This window comes from Pyrus communis, chromosome 7 (assembly GCF_963583255.1).
Source record: "Pyrus communis chromosome 7, drPyrComm1.1, whole genome shotgun sequence".
NCBI lineage: Eukaryota > Viridiplantae > Streptophyta > Magnoliopsida > Rosales > Rosaceae > Pyrus > Pyrus communis.
The window spans coordinates 26,997,930-27,012,516 of NC_084809.1; the positions used below are offsets into that span (position 1 = coordinate 26,997,930).

General features: G+C 37.4%; 1 protein-coding gene across 1 annotated transcript; it reads right to left on the reverse strand.

Annotated features, from left to right (window-relative positions):
• Positions 1-812: 812 nt before the first annotated feature.
• LOC137738669 (uncharacterized) lies at positions 813-2,259 on the reverse strand. The gene is made up of 5 exons (XM_068478143.1): positions 2,125-2,259; positions 1,783-1,998; positions 1,568-1,666; positions 1,403-1,483; positions 813-1,301 (listed from the first exon to the last, which is right to left on the reverse strand). The coding sequence occupies exons 1-5, from the start codon at positions 2,143-2,145 to the stop codon at positions 861-863; spliced, it is 858 nt and encodes a 285-aa protein (XP_068334244.1). The 5' UTR covers positions 2,146-2,259; the 3' UTR covers positions 813-860.
• Positions 2,260-14,587: the final 12,328 nt, after the last annotated feature.

Sequence of the window (14,587 nt, forward strand, 5' to 3'; positions counted from 1 at the left end):
CAGCAACAACTTTGTTTGATGAATAACTAGTAAAAAAAACACTTTGCGCGATGTAGGTACTTTCGTCGCGCAAAGTAAAAATCGTTGCGTAAAGGTTTGCGCGACGCAACCTTCGTCGCGCATTAACCGTCGCGCAAAGTCTGAGACGCTAGTGTTTGCGCGACGGCCCACGGGGCGTGCGTCGCGCAAAGTGGGTTTGCGGGACGGCCACGGCGTGCGTCGCGCAAAGTTGGTTTGCGCGACCAACGGAGTGCGTCACGCAAATCCACTTTGCGCGACTAACGAAGTGCGTCGCGCAAACTCACTTTGCGCGACGCACTTCGTTGGTCGTCGCGCAAACCCACTTTGCGTGACTAATGGTGTGTGTCGCGCAAACCCACTTTGCACTACCCACTTTGTGCGTCGCGCAAACCCACTTTGCATGACTAACGAAGTGCGTCGCGCAAACCCACTTTGCACTACCCACTTTGTGCGTCACGCAAACCCACTTTGCGTGACTAACGGTGTGCGTCGCGCATTGCACTACCCACTTTGTGCGTCCCGCAAACCCACTTTGCGTGACTAACGGAGTGCGTCGCGCAAACCCATTTTGCGCGACGTACGCATGAGTCACGCAAAGTGGGTTTGCGCGAGACGAAGCCATGCGTCGTGCAAAGTGATTGGTCGTGCAAAGTGGGGAGTAGTTTTGGTCAAACTTTTTTTTTTTTTTTTAATTCTTGATAAATATTGTAATTAAATTTGAAAGAATAATTAATTAACCAAGCAAAAGTATTTAATTATAAAATATATGAAAATGTACATACAAGATCCGAACAAAAAAGAAAAAACTAAAAGTGAACTAGGTTTAATACATCAAGCTACTAGGTATCAACAGGACGAGGTGGCTCTGAGGTCGAAGGTGGACCAAGATGAAGTGCTGGTAGTGAGATTTGAAGGCCGGACATCTGTATGGCTTGTACAAGGTCTCTCCACGCCCCGGCATATGACCTCATCTCCTCGCCCTGGGCCCTCAGCTGCTCCTTCATCTGCTCGCCCTGGGCCTTTAGGGTTGTCACTTCCTCCTTCAATGCATCTACCTCTGCGTTTGATCTGGAAGAAGAGGCACCCGTTTCACGAATCTGTGCTTTCCCCATACACCGAACAACCTTGCCACGACGACGACCTAAGTTCTGATCCAGGACATCAGTCATGATCTGAAAACCTACATCCTCAGGTATCGTGACGTCCTCGATCGGGGTCTCCGGGGGAAGCTGCGATGTTGCTTCTTGGAGAACAGAAGTGCTCTTTTCCACCATAGTAGCCTATAATAATAAAGAAAAAACATATAATGTTTAATAACAAAATATAAATAATATTTGAATGATTCATACATATAAGAATAATAATAATTACATATACTTACATGAAACTGCTCAGTAATCTCCTGACCAGGTCGAACGTAAACGTCCTTGAACATGTCGATTGCTGGGAACTTAGAACCCTCCTGAAGAAAAAAAACAGTAAGAAAATTTTATTAATCAATAATAATAATAAATTGTATAAAATTTCAAAGTTAATATACTTTTACCTCACGTCGTGTCTGAAGCCTATACGAAAAGGGCTTCGAACCGGAATGGTGGAGAAGTGTCTTTGACTCACGAGCTTTTTGGCCAGCAACAGATTTCTTCTGTTAAACACACAATATACATGTTAGTGCAACTATTTGAAATAAATTAATAAAAAAAGCGTAAAAAATAACTAAAACAATAATAAATTATTATTATTAAAATATTATGTACATACCACAAATTTTGGGTCCGTAAAATGTTTGCAGAGCCACTCCCAATCATCTGGCCGGTCCTTTAACTCGCTTGGAACATGTAGGCGAGCAATCTCAGGATCATCCCATCGCTTAAAAAACATGTGAAAAGTGCTCTTCCCATTTTTGTACCGGTTTGCTAAGGTCTCCTCTAAGTAGTTCATGACCTCAAGGGATATGTCCTCAAGATCATAAATGACCTACGAATATGAAAAACAATAAAATAATAGTAAGAAATTTAATAATATTAAGATAATATATTTTGGTTTTTAATATTTGTAAACAAAATTAAAAAAATGATAAAGGCTAAAAATTAATATACTAACCGACAACTCGTGTCGCACCATTCTCTTCGTCTCCTCGGGAATTTCTGCCCAAGACTCCCACTGAAAAGGACAACTGTCTCGAATAACAACACCACAGCTACTAGCAATGAAGCTATGTTGTTGTGAGGTAGCTGCTCCACGATGTTGCGCGTCATACGCAATCTTGATCTTGGAGGCGGCCTGTCGTGCGCTCTGTGACTTACGAGGGCTCGCCAAGCAGTCAGAGAAGCAAAAGGAATGGCACTAGCTTCCTAGAATCACATAGTAAGATAAAGCCAAATTGAGTTGCCACACAGCAATAACAGGAATGAGAAGGTTAAAAACTCTCATCTACATAACATCTCACCATGAATTCCTAACATCTCACCATTGTTCTCAATTCTTTCATGAATTCCTAATAACAGAAATCATGAAAGAATTGATAATAATGGGTGTAGAAACAGAAAAAAAAAAAAAAATCAACAAAGGATTCGATATTTCCTCTTATTGCTATATGTCCATTTCCACAAAGCAACGTGCTGCTTAATAATTGTAGCTTGATTAGCTCTAAGTTCCATTTCATATCAAGTAGTTTTTACTCCAGTTCATCCAACCAATCTAAGCTAAAAATAACTGTTTTTTTCTTCTTTTTCAGCTAAGCAAGGTGGAAAATTCAAATTAAAAATGAATTAATAAAAAATTTAAGCTCCAAATGTACATTATTCAGACAAATGAACACAATCATACCACTAACACACTCAGAAGCATCATTACATTATAAAAGCAGCTAAATAACTAGAAAAGTATGCGTGCGCGTGTGTGTGTGTGTGTGATTTCAGATGATGATGTTTATGTGTCCGATTGCGGACTGCAAGACTTTTCATTAATGCCATTGTTGGATGCCCTGCATGCCAATAAAACATTTGCAATGGTAGACCTTTCTCACAATGAGTTAGGTACTACTAATAGCATGTGATTTCTAGCCTACGCTTATTTAGATTCAAAAGTGTTGCTTCTGGACTAGAAAGTATTTAGCAGCCTTTCTGTTAAACATTCTTCACTTACTAAAACATTTACTAAAACATTTTCCCAGGAATTGTGGGCAGTATTAACTGTTTATTGGCCTCATTGTTTCCCAGGAAATGGTACAATGAACAAACTGCAACAAGAATCACTTCATCATGCCAAAAATATGCTGGAATTGACGTTGGATCTCCGCTTCAACCGAGTTGGTGCAACTTATTTGGTTCAGGTATCTAACTAACATTGCAAAAAATTTCATGTTAAAGCTTAAGCTGACTTCTTTGAATGATTCATATACATGTTTTCCCATGTATTAAGTTTATGCAAGAAAGACTGTAAGCAAGGGTGAACTTTGACTCTCTCCGCCGTTTGTTTGTTGCCAGATGGCTTTATACAATTATACACAAATTTACAAATGAATGGTAGTGTACCTTAAGAGCTAGAGTAATTACTACCAGCTCCTATATAGAAACAAACTCAACAAAGCCCAAAGACTGGGATTGGTTACATGACTGTTTCACAAACACCTTGGGGTACTCAAGAGTCAAAATGAACTTTCTTTCATATAAGCCTCTAATATAAATCCTCGCCCACAATATAAATTTCAATCAATTCATTTGGAATTTTTTCTTCTTCTCTCGGTTGTGAACCCCCTGACAACCATTAGGACACATGGTATTACATGGGACTATTGAACTTTTCAGATGAATAAAATAATTCTTAAATATTTTAAAATCATAGCAAGATATCATAAACCATGTAAATTGTGATGACGATGATAGTAAATAATTGCAGCAGTTTATAAAAGTTAAGGGAAACTTGAATTGAACTAAAATGTGCATTGTGACCAATTACTATCCTTAAGGTTCTTAATGACAATTACTTAATGCGAAAATTAAAGGGCCTAGAAACACAGTGTTTAACTCAAGCCCTCTAGCATTGACTCTATTAAGTCTGAGAAACAAGCTGGTTCTGGTTTGGAAAACTACTAATCATGAACATTTCAAATAAGGATGATTCTAGAGAATAATACTAGGAAAACTGGTGTATTGCTGTCTATTTAAACACCTATGTACTCTACTGATGAACTATGAAAAGATGATATTCCTCTTATTTTCTGGAATTTATTTTTAATATGTTGATCCTAAGTATACTCTCCACACGGACCACACCCTACAACAAAACCTACAACTTCATCATGTGGAAATGCATTTTGAATTTTCTGTTATGGCAAGTTGTCAATCAAAATTATTAGACTGCCAATCAAAATTATTAGACTGCAATAATAAATGAAACAGAGCATTAAAAGCAATGTGAGCTAAATACTGACAGGTGTTTATAATCATCCCAGAGACCTCCCTAACAGCATATAATACCAACAAGATTTGTCACCACCATGTCCTTCCAAGTTCCAACCAAAGAAAAAAGCAGTATGTAAATGAGTTTTTACAGTTCTAGAGAAATATAACTAATTGTGCAAACCACATGTGTGTGTGTGTGTGTGTGTATTACTACAAATTTTCAAGTTATATTGCTACAAATGAACACAATCATTACATTATATTGCTATAAATTTTTAAGTTTTGTTGGAATTGGAGGAACAAAACAGAGAGAGGAGCAAACAATAAAATCATCATTTCCCTCATTTTCTCCGCAAACAAATAGAACTTAGAAATGGGATCAATCTAAAAACAAGGTGAAATTTGACTCACTTTGATATCAACGGGATTGATTGGAGAAGGTTTTGAAGAGAGATGGAGGAGGGAGGTAGCTGCTGCAACTGGGTTTGCAGTTTCTGCCTCCCAAACTGATTAAGTGGAATAAGAAAAGTCGTTGACTTTGCGCGACGCACTTGAACATGCGTCGCGCATTTGCGCGACGCCAGTCTTGTCGCGCAAAACAACTTTGCGCGACGCAAGTGTACGTACGTCGCGCAAAACAACTTTGCGCGACGCATGTGCACATGCGTCGCGCAAAGTTGGCAAAAAAGCGGTAAAGCATTCTTTGTTTGGCGCCAAGATATTGCGCGACGTACAAAACGTTGCGCAAACGGCATTTGCGCGACGGTACTTTGCGCGACGAAGGCTGGCGTCATGCAAAGTGTTTTGCGTGACTCACAAGTTCCTGGGTCGCGCAAAGGCTATTTGCGCGACGCTTTGTCTTTTAGGTCGCGCAAACATACTTTGCGCGACGAAATTTGGTGCGTCGCGCAAGATTCCGTCGCGCAAACATGTTTTTCTACTAGTGTAGGTCATATTGTTTGTTTTTGGTTCCGATTTGGACGCTACGAAATCCTCCTGGCAACCGGTCTAGACAACCTAAGGCGATTTGTGTTGGTTAATTCTTTAAAGTTCAATGTATCTGTCAATTTATTTAAAATGTTAATGTTTTAAGCCTTTTGATTACAAAGCCAAATTACTACTCTAAACTAGGAAGCAGGGGCTAGGGAGTAGGGACTAGGGATGGTTCAAACCCCGAACAGTAAGCTTTATATCAAACCCCATATAAGGTTATGTAATTTTAAGAGAGCTGTTGCATAAATCATTTCTTCTGCTAAATCTGCGCATTGACACCTCTGAGAGAATTTTAGAAAATAATTTCAAAGCGTCATATTAGACCAATCTTTGTCATTTGTATACGTATGATATGCTTTGAGTGCGGGAGTTCATGTTTGAATCTCGATATTTCATACTAGAATGCTACCGAAATGCAGGTTGAGGAATTGGCTTCTCTTGTTAAAGACAATCTTACTTGCAAGCATCTTATTCTCTCAGTGGAAAAGTCCTTGGTGGACTTGCTTTAGAGTGATACCAGGCATGTAAGACAAACTCCTAAATGTTATTAGCATTGCCATTTCTTATGAGATTAGTTTTAGAGTAAAATATTAAAAAAATATGGAGCAGGAGTGATGCAATTCTTTGTGGTATATCTACAATAAAACTGTGACATCCCACATCGTCCAGGGGAGTGATCCTTATATGTATATTCTCATCCCTACCTAGCACAAGGCTTTTTGGGAGCTCACTGGCTTCGGGTTCCGTAGGAACTCTGAAGTTAAGCGAGAAGGGGGCTAGAGCAATCCCATGATGGGTGACCCACTGGGAAGTTGCTCGTGAGTTCCCAAAAAACAAAACTGCGAGGGAATGGTAAGCCCAAAGCGGACAATATCGTGTTGTCACATCCTGGCCCGGGGCAGATCACTTCCCGAGCCTACTCCACCACCATAGTACGATATTGTCCGCTTTGAGCTTACCATTCCTTTACGGTTTTGTTTTTTGGGAACTCACGAGCAACTTCCCAGTGGGTCACCCATCATGGGATTGCTCTAGCCCCATTCTCGCTTAACTTCGAAGTTCCTACGAAACCCGAAGCCAGTGAGCTCTCAAAAGGTCTCGTGCTAGGTAGGGATGAGAATATACATATAAAGATCACTCCCCTGGGCGATGTGGGATGTCACAATCCACCCCCCTTAGGGGCGCAACGTCCTCGTCGGCACACACGCGGCCAGGGTTAGGCTCTGATACCAATTGTCACATCCCAGCCCGGGGCGGATCACTTCCCGGGCCCACTCCACCACTGTAGCACGATATTGTCCGCTTTGGGCTTACCATTCCCTCACGGTTTTGTTTTTTGGGAACTCACGAGCAACTTCCCAGTGGGTTACCCATCATGGGATTGCTCTAGCCCCCTTCTAGCTTAACTTCGGAGTTCCTACGAAACCCAAAGCCAATGAGCTCCCAAAAGGCCTCGTGCTAGGTAAGGATGAGAATATACATATAAGGATCACTCCCCTGAGTGATGTGGGATGTCACAAAAACTCTAGAAGTCATTTAGTTTCGATTGGTGTTTTGTAGCATCTGGTTGTGAGTTACAGATGTTTTCGTCTTTTTTTCTGTTCTTTTTCTGTTGATTGGAGTATAGTCTTGTTTTGATGTAGAACTTAATATTAGTGGAAAGAGCTTCACTGGTTTGTTAAATAATTTGCAACCAAGAAACTTTTTTTTTTTCTTTTATTGTGGACAAGTTTCAACAGAGACTAATTTTTCCATATTCATTTATTGGAATCCTGATTCCTTATAGAAACATAACCTTCATGTGCTCTCTCTATTTTTTGAAATATGGGGTGTTGAAATTAAAGTGGGAACAAAACCTTCATGTGCTCTTCCTATTTTTTGAAATATCCGCAGGTAAAGTATGGCATTGAATTATAAATAGAACTATATATGTATGTATCGTTATGGTGGTAAAAAGAAGTGTTAAATAACGTGATATATTTGTGCAAATGTTAGTTTTTTTTTAATATATATAACAAAAAAAAAAAAAAAACCAAGGACCCGTGGACCTAACCCGTTTCAACTGGGTTAGGTTAGGTCCGGTTTCTATATTAGAATCTACTATCCCCGATCCAGCCTAGCCTGTGCCCACCTCTACTCTTATGTCGTTATATAGGAAATTAATTGAAAATTGTAGTTGTTGAAAATTTAATACTCAAGTGCAAATTACAAAAAAAAAAAAAAAAAAAAAAAAAAAAAAGAAAAGCCAAAACAAAACAAAACAAAAAACAAAGTGTTACTATGTCCACTCCTCCTCACCCCAATTATTTTGTCACCCACCATTCTAGACACATGATATTTTTGCCATTCACCATTGACAGTAAGAAAAATAAGAAATCATATTTTACCACCTATTTGTATCATCTCTCTAATAGAGATAAAACCTACTTGGGTTAGCCGGCCTTACCTCTATTAGAGAGATAATACAAAAATGGTACAAATAAATAGTATGTAGTATTACTCAAGAAAAATAGAATACTATTTTTACACCCACCATTATTCCTGAAATACACTGTTCTAAAAATCCCCACCTAGCGTCGTCTAGGCCAGGTCTAGGTGCTAGGTTGTTAGCCCCCGCCCCGATTAATACTCAAACGTTTGAAAATTAAGAAAGGGCACCTAGACTTGCTGAGGCACCCTCATAGGTCGCCTAGGTGTCCACCTAGTTTGCCCAGACCCTTCTAGGTTGCAACTCACTTAAACATAAAATAGATAACTTTTATTTTGTATTTTAATTTTTCAATAAATTGTACGAGGCTTATTGAATACTTAAATGAACACACATTATATGCTTGTTCCCCATATTTTTTTCTTCTATTCCAATACTTCATACTATATATATGTCATTCTATTTTGTAGTTTATGATGAAATTATATATATTTTAAATATAAACAAACATTTATTTACCCAAAATATAATAGATCTACTTAAATCCGCCTAGTCAGCCCGGGCACCCGCCTAGCCGCCTAGGTGCTAGGTCCCAGCCTGCCGTCTAACTAGCGTCTAGCGTCTTTTAAAACCTTGCTAAAATAAGATTATATATTAAAGCGTGAATTGCCAATTTAGTCCCTGAATTATCACCTAAGTGATTATTAGGTCCCTAAACTTTTTTTTTTTTTTTAAATATGTCTTTGAATTATAAAAATCTGCCAATTACATTCTTAATATCATATTTGAAGTTACTATAATCAATTTTCCACCAATTTAAGTCACATTACTTGCATGTAATACACATTGGAAGCTAGATTGGTATTTTTCATAAAGAAATAGTGTATGAAGTTAACTTTAAAGGGTAAATTACGTTAGATTCGCAATCTATATGAAATGTTAAGGGCTTATAGGCGAAAAAATGACAGTATTACACTCTAAAGTGTGTTAAGTGACTTAAATTGATGAAAAGTTGAATAAACTAGCTTTGAATATAATAGTAGGGATGAAATTAACAATTTTTAATGAATCTAGAGATTTATTTTACCAAAAAATAATTCAGAGACCTAAATTTCACTGAGACGATAATTCAAGAACTAAATTGACATTTCATCCTAACCACATGTTGGAGTGTGCAGAAATCAGCCGCATAACGATTTCCCCAAATCCACCCACGCAACCACCCCCAACAACATAGCTGTGCCTTCCCACCAACAGACAGAACCAACCCCAGTCCCAAATCTTAGAGGACCACCACTAGACTTGTAAACGGTCAGTTTTATTGGGTTTAGGTTAGTTTTAACCCAATCTGTTAAGTTAATGAGTCATTTAAATTTAACCTGTTAAGTTAATAGGTCACCAAAACCTAACTCGCTAAGCTAATGACTCATCCTTTTAACCCATTTCACTCGTTAACAAATTTTTTATTTTACATTCTAATACTAATTACATGTATTTTGTACTGGGTTGCTAAAAAAAAGCAAATGACAATCTCATTTTCCCACACTAGCCCACATTTTACATCCGTTTTTCAACTACCAAACAGAATAATAATAGTGAAATGGATCCTCTCCAAGGCAAACCCTCGGGATCCTTCTGACCAGTGTTAGTAGGCCGTTGGATTTTTATCCAACAGCTACAATTATTATAAATTTTAGAGGGCCTCCTGTTTGTAGCCGTTGGATAAAAATTCAACAGCCCACTAACACTGGTTAGGAGGATCCCGAGGGGATACCTTGGATCCATTTCCTAATAAAAGCATAACTTATTGACCATCGTTCATGGTCCTTCCTATGCCAGCTGTAAAGAGGAATCACATATGGGCGTTCAAAAACCTTCAAGAGAAAAACAAAAATGAATTGTTATTAACACTCTAAAAATCTTATTTGCAATTCAAAACTTTTTATAATTCAAATGAAAAATACACTTGTGAGGAGTGTAGAATAAGATTTTTGGAATGCTAATAATAGTTTCCAAACAAAAACCCAAAACAAATATATGAAAAAAAAAACAATATAATCATAAAGAATTGAAAAAACAACCACGAGTTGGTGGTAAATGACGGATTTCGAGGCTTCCTTCAAACTAAAAATTAGAGGTCTCAAGTTCGAAACTCGTTGCTAGTGTAGGATTCGAAACTCGCTGTTGGTGTGGAAGCTAGACTTGTGGTCAGGGAGAGGCTGAAATATCTCTGCGAGTCTTCTCGGCCTCTGGAAGGGATCGATAATCGTGGCTTACCACCGGTTATCTCTTTTTTTTTTAAAAAAAATTCAAAAATTTAAAATTTAGAAATGAAGAAGGTACCCACAAGATCAAACGGAGAGTATGAGAAGTATGAGAAGGATGGAATGGACATTGTGGGCCACCCAGAAAGGTATAGCCAACCCGAAGCCAGAAAGCAGGTGGACCACCAGTGCCTCGCTGTGGATATTGCTTTCGAGGAGGGTTTATCGGCTATCTCTTTGTTCTTCTGCTTCATTATTGCTTTTTGAAATAAGCTGCTTCTGCAAAAAGCAATCTCCTTTGATTGTTGGGTATTCGATTGTGTGTTTGTATTCGATTGTCTTATTCTTTATTAAATTTACACACACCAGCGTTAACGGATCTTGCGGTAGACACAAAATACCCTGTTATTTAACTAGTGATTATCGAGTTTTCTCCGTTAAAAACCCGACCGGTTGAGTATCCAAATAATAATTTTAATAGGTGGGTTGGGTCGAGTTAATGGACTAAGTTTAAAATGCCAAGTATAACCATCACGACTCCCCAAGTCTCCTACCTCCACCCATCTAGGCCTTCTCTGTACATAATTTTTAGTCGTCGAATTCAAATCAATATAACAAGCTATTGTGTGAGAGAGATAGGAAACATGAAGTGCACAAAGAACTCCAACTCCATCATATCCAGCACAAGAACATGGCAGTCCCATGCTTAAATTAGCCTCAGACGTCCTCAGCCAAGGCATCAAGCCAATGATGGGTTGGCTGGGAGCATGAACGGAGCCAATGATGGCTCATTGGGGGTAGGTGCTTCCATTTAAGTAATTTGTTTGTTAAGTTACAGACTACAGTTATATACTATACACGCGTTATCTTTAAAAAGTATATATGTATATAATATCTAACATACTACTTATACTCTATATCAAATATTATACGAACAAAAGTACTCTTATTTTGTCATTCAAATTGAAGAACTCCTCTTCCGCCCATCATGTATTAATATTTTTCTCATCACTTTTCCATTTTCCACTACAATATATATAAATTTTTGTAACATAGAATTGCGATACATCATCATTTAAAATCATTCATATTATCATATTGAATATAAATTATACTTTAATAAAGTTTTCTTAGTTGATTTTTTGGATGCTCCCACTAAAAGTAAATTCTAGCTTTGTCCCTGGCTGGGAGGGAGAAGTTGGGTGATGGGTTGGCTGCCACGGTTGACTGTGGGGTTGACGAGCATTTGTTTCATTTTCAATTTTATGTAGAAGTCTTCATTTGTTAAAATAATATTTTGATTAGGTCCTTTAAAGTCATTTTATATGAGGTAAATTTATCAACAAAATATTCTATTTAATTTAAAGTAGTGAGAAAATTAAACAATGGGGTGGATTTAATCTCTCTTTAAAAAATAATCTCTTCTAATACCCACTACTATTGAACAACCACTTATTAATTTGAAGATTCGTCATTTCTTTATCTTTCTATTTAAAGTTGACAGCACAAGCGATTAAATTTTAAATTTCGACTAGTTGTTATTTTTATAAGAGTTGAGTGTAACAAAGTTTTTTGAACTATACCATAAATTTAGTTTTGATCTCAAAACTCTAGTTATTGTTGCTTTCATCCTCGAATTGTCCCGTTCCCTGGGCCCCTGTTTGTAGCCGTTGAATTAAATTTCAATGGTCTAGATCCTCCGGACTTGGTGGATTAGAATGAATGGATCCATAGAGGATCCCTTTCTCATTAACCATTATGATGACATATATAGACCTTTTTTTTTTTAACGATGTTATCTACATTAAAAGAGAGATGGTGTGCTTAGCCTCACAATGGACTAGTAATAATGTGGTTCAAACTCGCATTTGGCGAGAATTGAACATAAGACCTCTCACTTACAAGTGAAGAGGAACACCACTAGACCGTAGTACTAAGTGGTTGTGACATATATAGACTTTATCCCTACTATTATAAATTGTTTATATGCTTTTTCATAGATTTAATTTTTTTTTTTTTTTTTTTTTTATGAGTTTAGAGACCAAAACTAAACTCAGTATAATTCAAGGATCTTTACTACAATTTAGCTTTTTATAAACTAGTTAATCCTTTTACTAGTGAACGGTAAATGGAAGGACTTGTAAATGGCGTGCTGTAAGGCATGGGGCTCAATGGGCAATGAAATTGGAAGAAAAGACAATAGGCGATGATCCAAAGATAGTTAGGGAAGTTCAAATTCGGCTTATTCACTACATATTGCTAGATGGATTGCTACTGTTTAATTTTAGTAAAATTTTATTTGAACTCATATAACCTCCTTTTACATCTATCTTACTCTTTACAAGTAGTTCCTCGTTTCCTTCGTAGACAAATACTTCTTTCCAAGGAGTAGAAAGTACATAGACCTTTACAAGACTGGATAATTTCTGAAGGAAAACAACTGATAGAACCAAATAAATCTGCTGGCAGTGGACCATACTTTTCATCCCAGATCTCTGTTTCCTCCGCCATTCTCATCTTAAGTTTTCAAATTTGTGAAATGAACCCTGAAATATTAGCAACTCACTTATTTAAAGATACTGCACCTCCAATGGACTCCTTAGGTGATCAGCTCATTACAATTGGCGGAAAAGAGAAAAATCGAACTCCAACCGTGCTACCTATCTTGCTCCTAGAAGGCATGGTTGGTGTAGAAGTTCTATTCGTATTGGCTCCTTATCATTATGAATCCCTACATCAGAAGCTGTTGGATTATTAGATTGCCCGGCCTGCCCCATTCTAACGATATTGATATTGTCTTCAACTTTACCACATACCAAATATGTAAGGTGTGAGACTTTACCACAAAAAACTTTAGTATTAGTTAGAGTGGGGTAATCAATTTAAACCCCTTGGTTTTTTTTCCCACCACCACCGATGTGGGATTTTAACAGAAGCATGGTTGAAGTACAATTTTTATAAAGAGCTTCTAAAACGATTTTTTTAGCTAAAATTGACATACAAACAGAGAGCAGGATTAAATATGCTCTGACGGAACATTTTCAAAATTTTGAAGTCGATCTTTGTTTTATTGCTTTTTATTGCTTAGTCTTCTAAGTATATGTTAGCAAATCACAATGATGCATGGATATGGACACGGATACGGGGATACGACAAGACACGATGCGGAGATACGTCAAATTTCTTAAAACGAGGACACGATACTTCAAGGATACGGCAATTAAAAATATGTATCAATAAAAATAAATAAATATATCCATACCACTACACAATAATATATTATAATATACAAAACACAATAATATTATAATAATACAAAAAGTTAAAAACAGAAAAGCAAAAGGCTTCATCAGATTCGAATGGACTATGGGGTAGTGGAATGGGTATTATAATATATTATTGTGGGTAGTGGTATGGATATAATAATATTAGTTTCAACTTTCAGAAAAGCAAAAGGCTTTTAAATAAGATTAAGGGCTGGTTTGGTATTGCTATACTTTTAAAAAAAGCTGCTTTTACTGTGCTGTGAGAATAAACAGCTATGAAATAAAGCAACAGAGTGTTTGGTAAATTTTTTTGTAAAAGTGCTTTTGAAAAAAAAGCAGTATTATAGTGTTTGGTAAACTTTTATGTAAAATAGATGTGAGAAAAAACCGGTTTTTCAAAGTTGGGTTTTGCAGCTTCTTGTTTTTGGCTTTTTTCACCCAAAACTGTGAAAAAAAACTGAAGCTGAATGTTTACCAAACCCAAAAACAACTCTCAGCTTTTTTTATACTAGTTTTTTTTCAAAATCACCTCAATACCAAACCAGGCCTAAGCTTTTAGTTTCAGTTTCAAAGATGTGTTTTGTGACTTGTCCTCGGGGAATCAGATTAAGGCTTCGAATCGATTGAATCAGAGGAGTAAGATTAGGAAAACATCGGATTTGAAACTATTAACAAAGTGAGAACGAAAGCTCACCACTCACCAGGAGTTGCAGACAGAGACGAAGGAGATGATGGAGCAGTTGTAGACGGAGAAGATGGAGACAACGGCGTAGTTGCAGACGGAGACGACGGAACAGTTGCAGATGACGGTCAATGGTGATTCGTAACAGTCTCCCAAGCAGAGTGATTTATGAGGTTCGAGATGTAAATCCGAATTTTTTTTTTTACTTTTGATTATCCTTCGATTTTAGAGTGATTTCAGTTAACTAAGTTCGATGAATCATGATTCTGTGTGGATTTATTGTGATTATTATTATTTTATTTTATTTTTTCTGATTATCCTCCTATTTTAGTTTCAAACGTATCCGAAAAGTAGGATACTCGTATCTGGACAATACGATACGCGTATATCATCAGTCCTAAACGTATCCCTTCACTCTGATACGTATCAGGCGCGTATCCACGCGTATCTTCCCTGTATCTGTATCCTCAGCGTGTCAGATACGGGATACGGTGACTTTCTTCCGCGTCCATAACCTCCGTCTATGG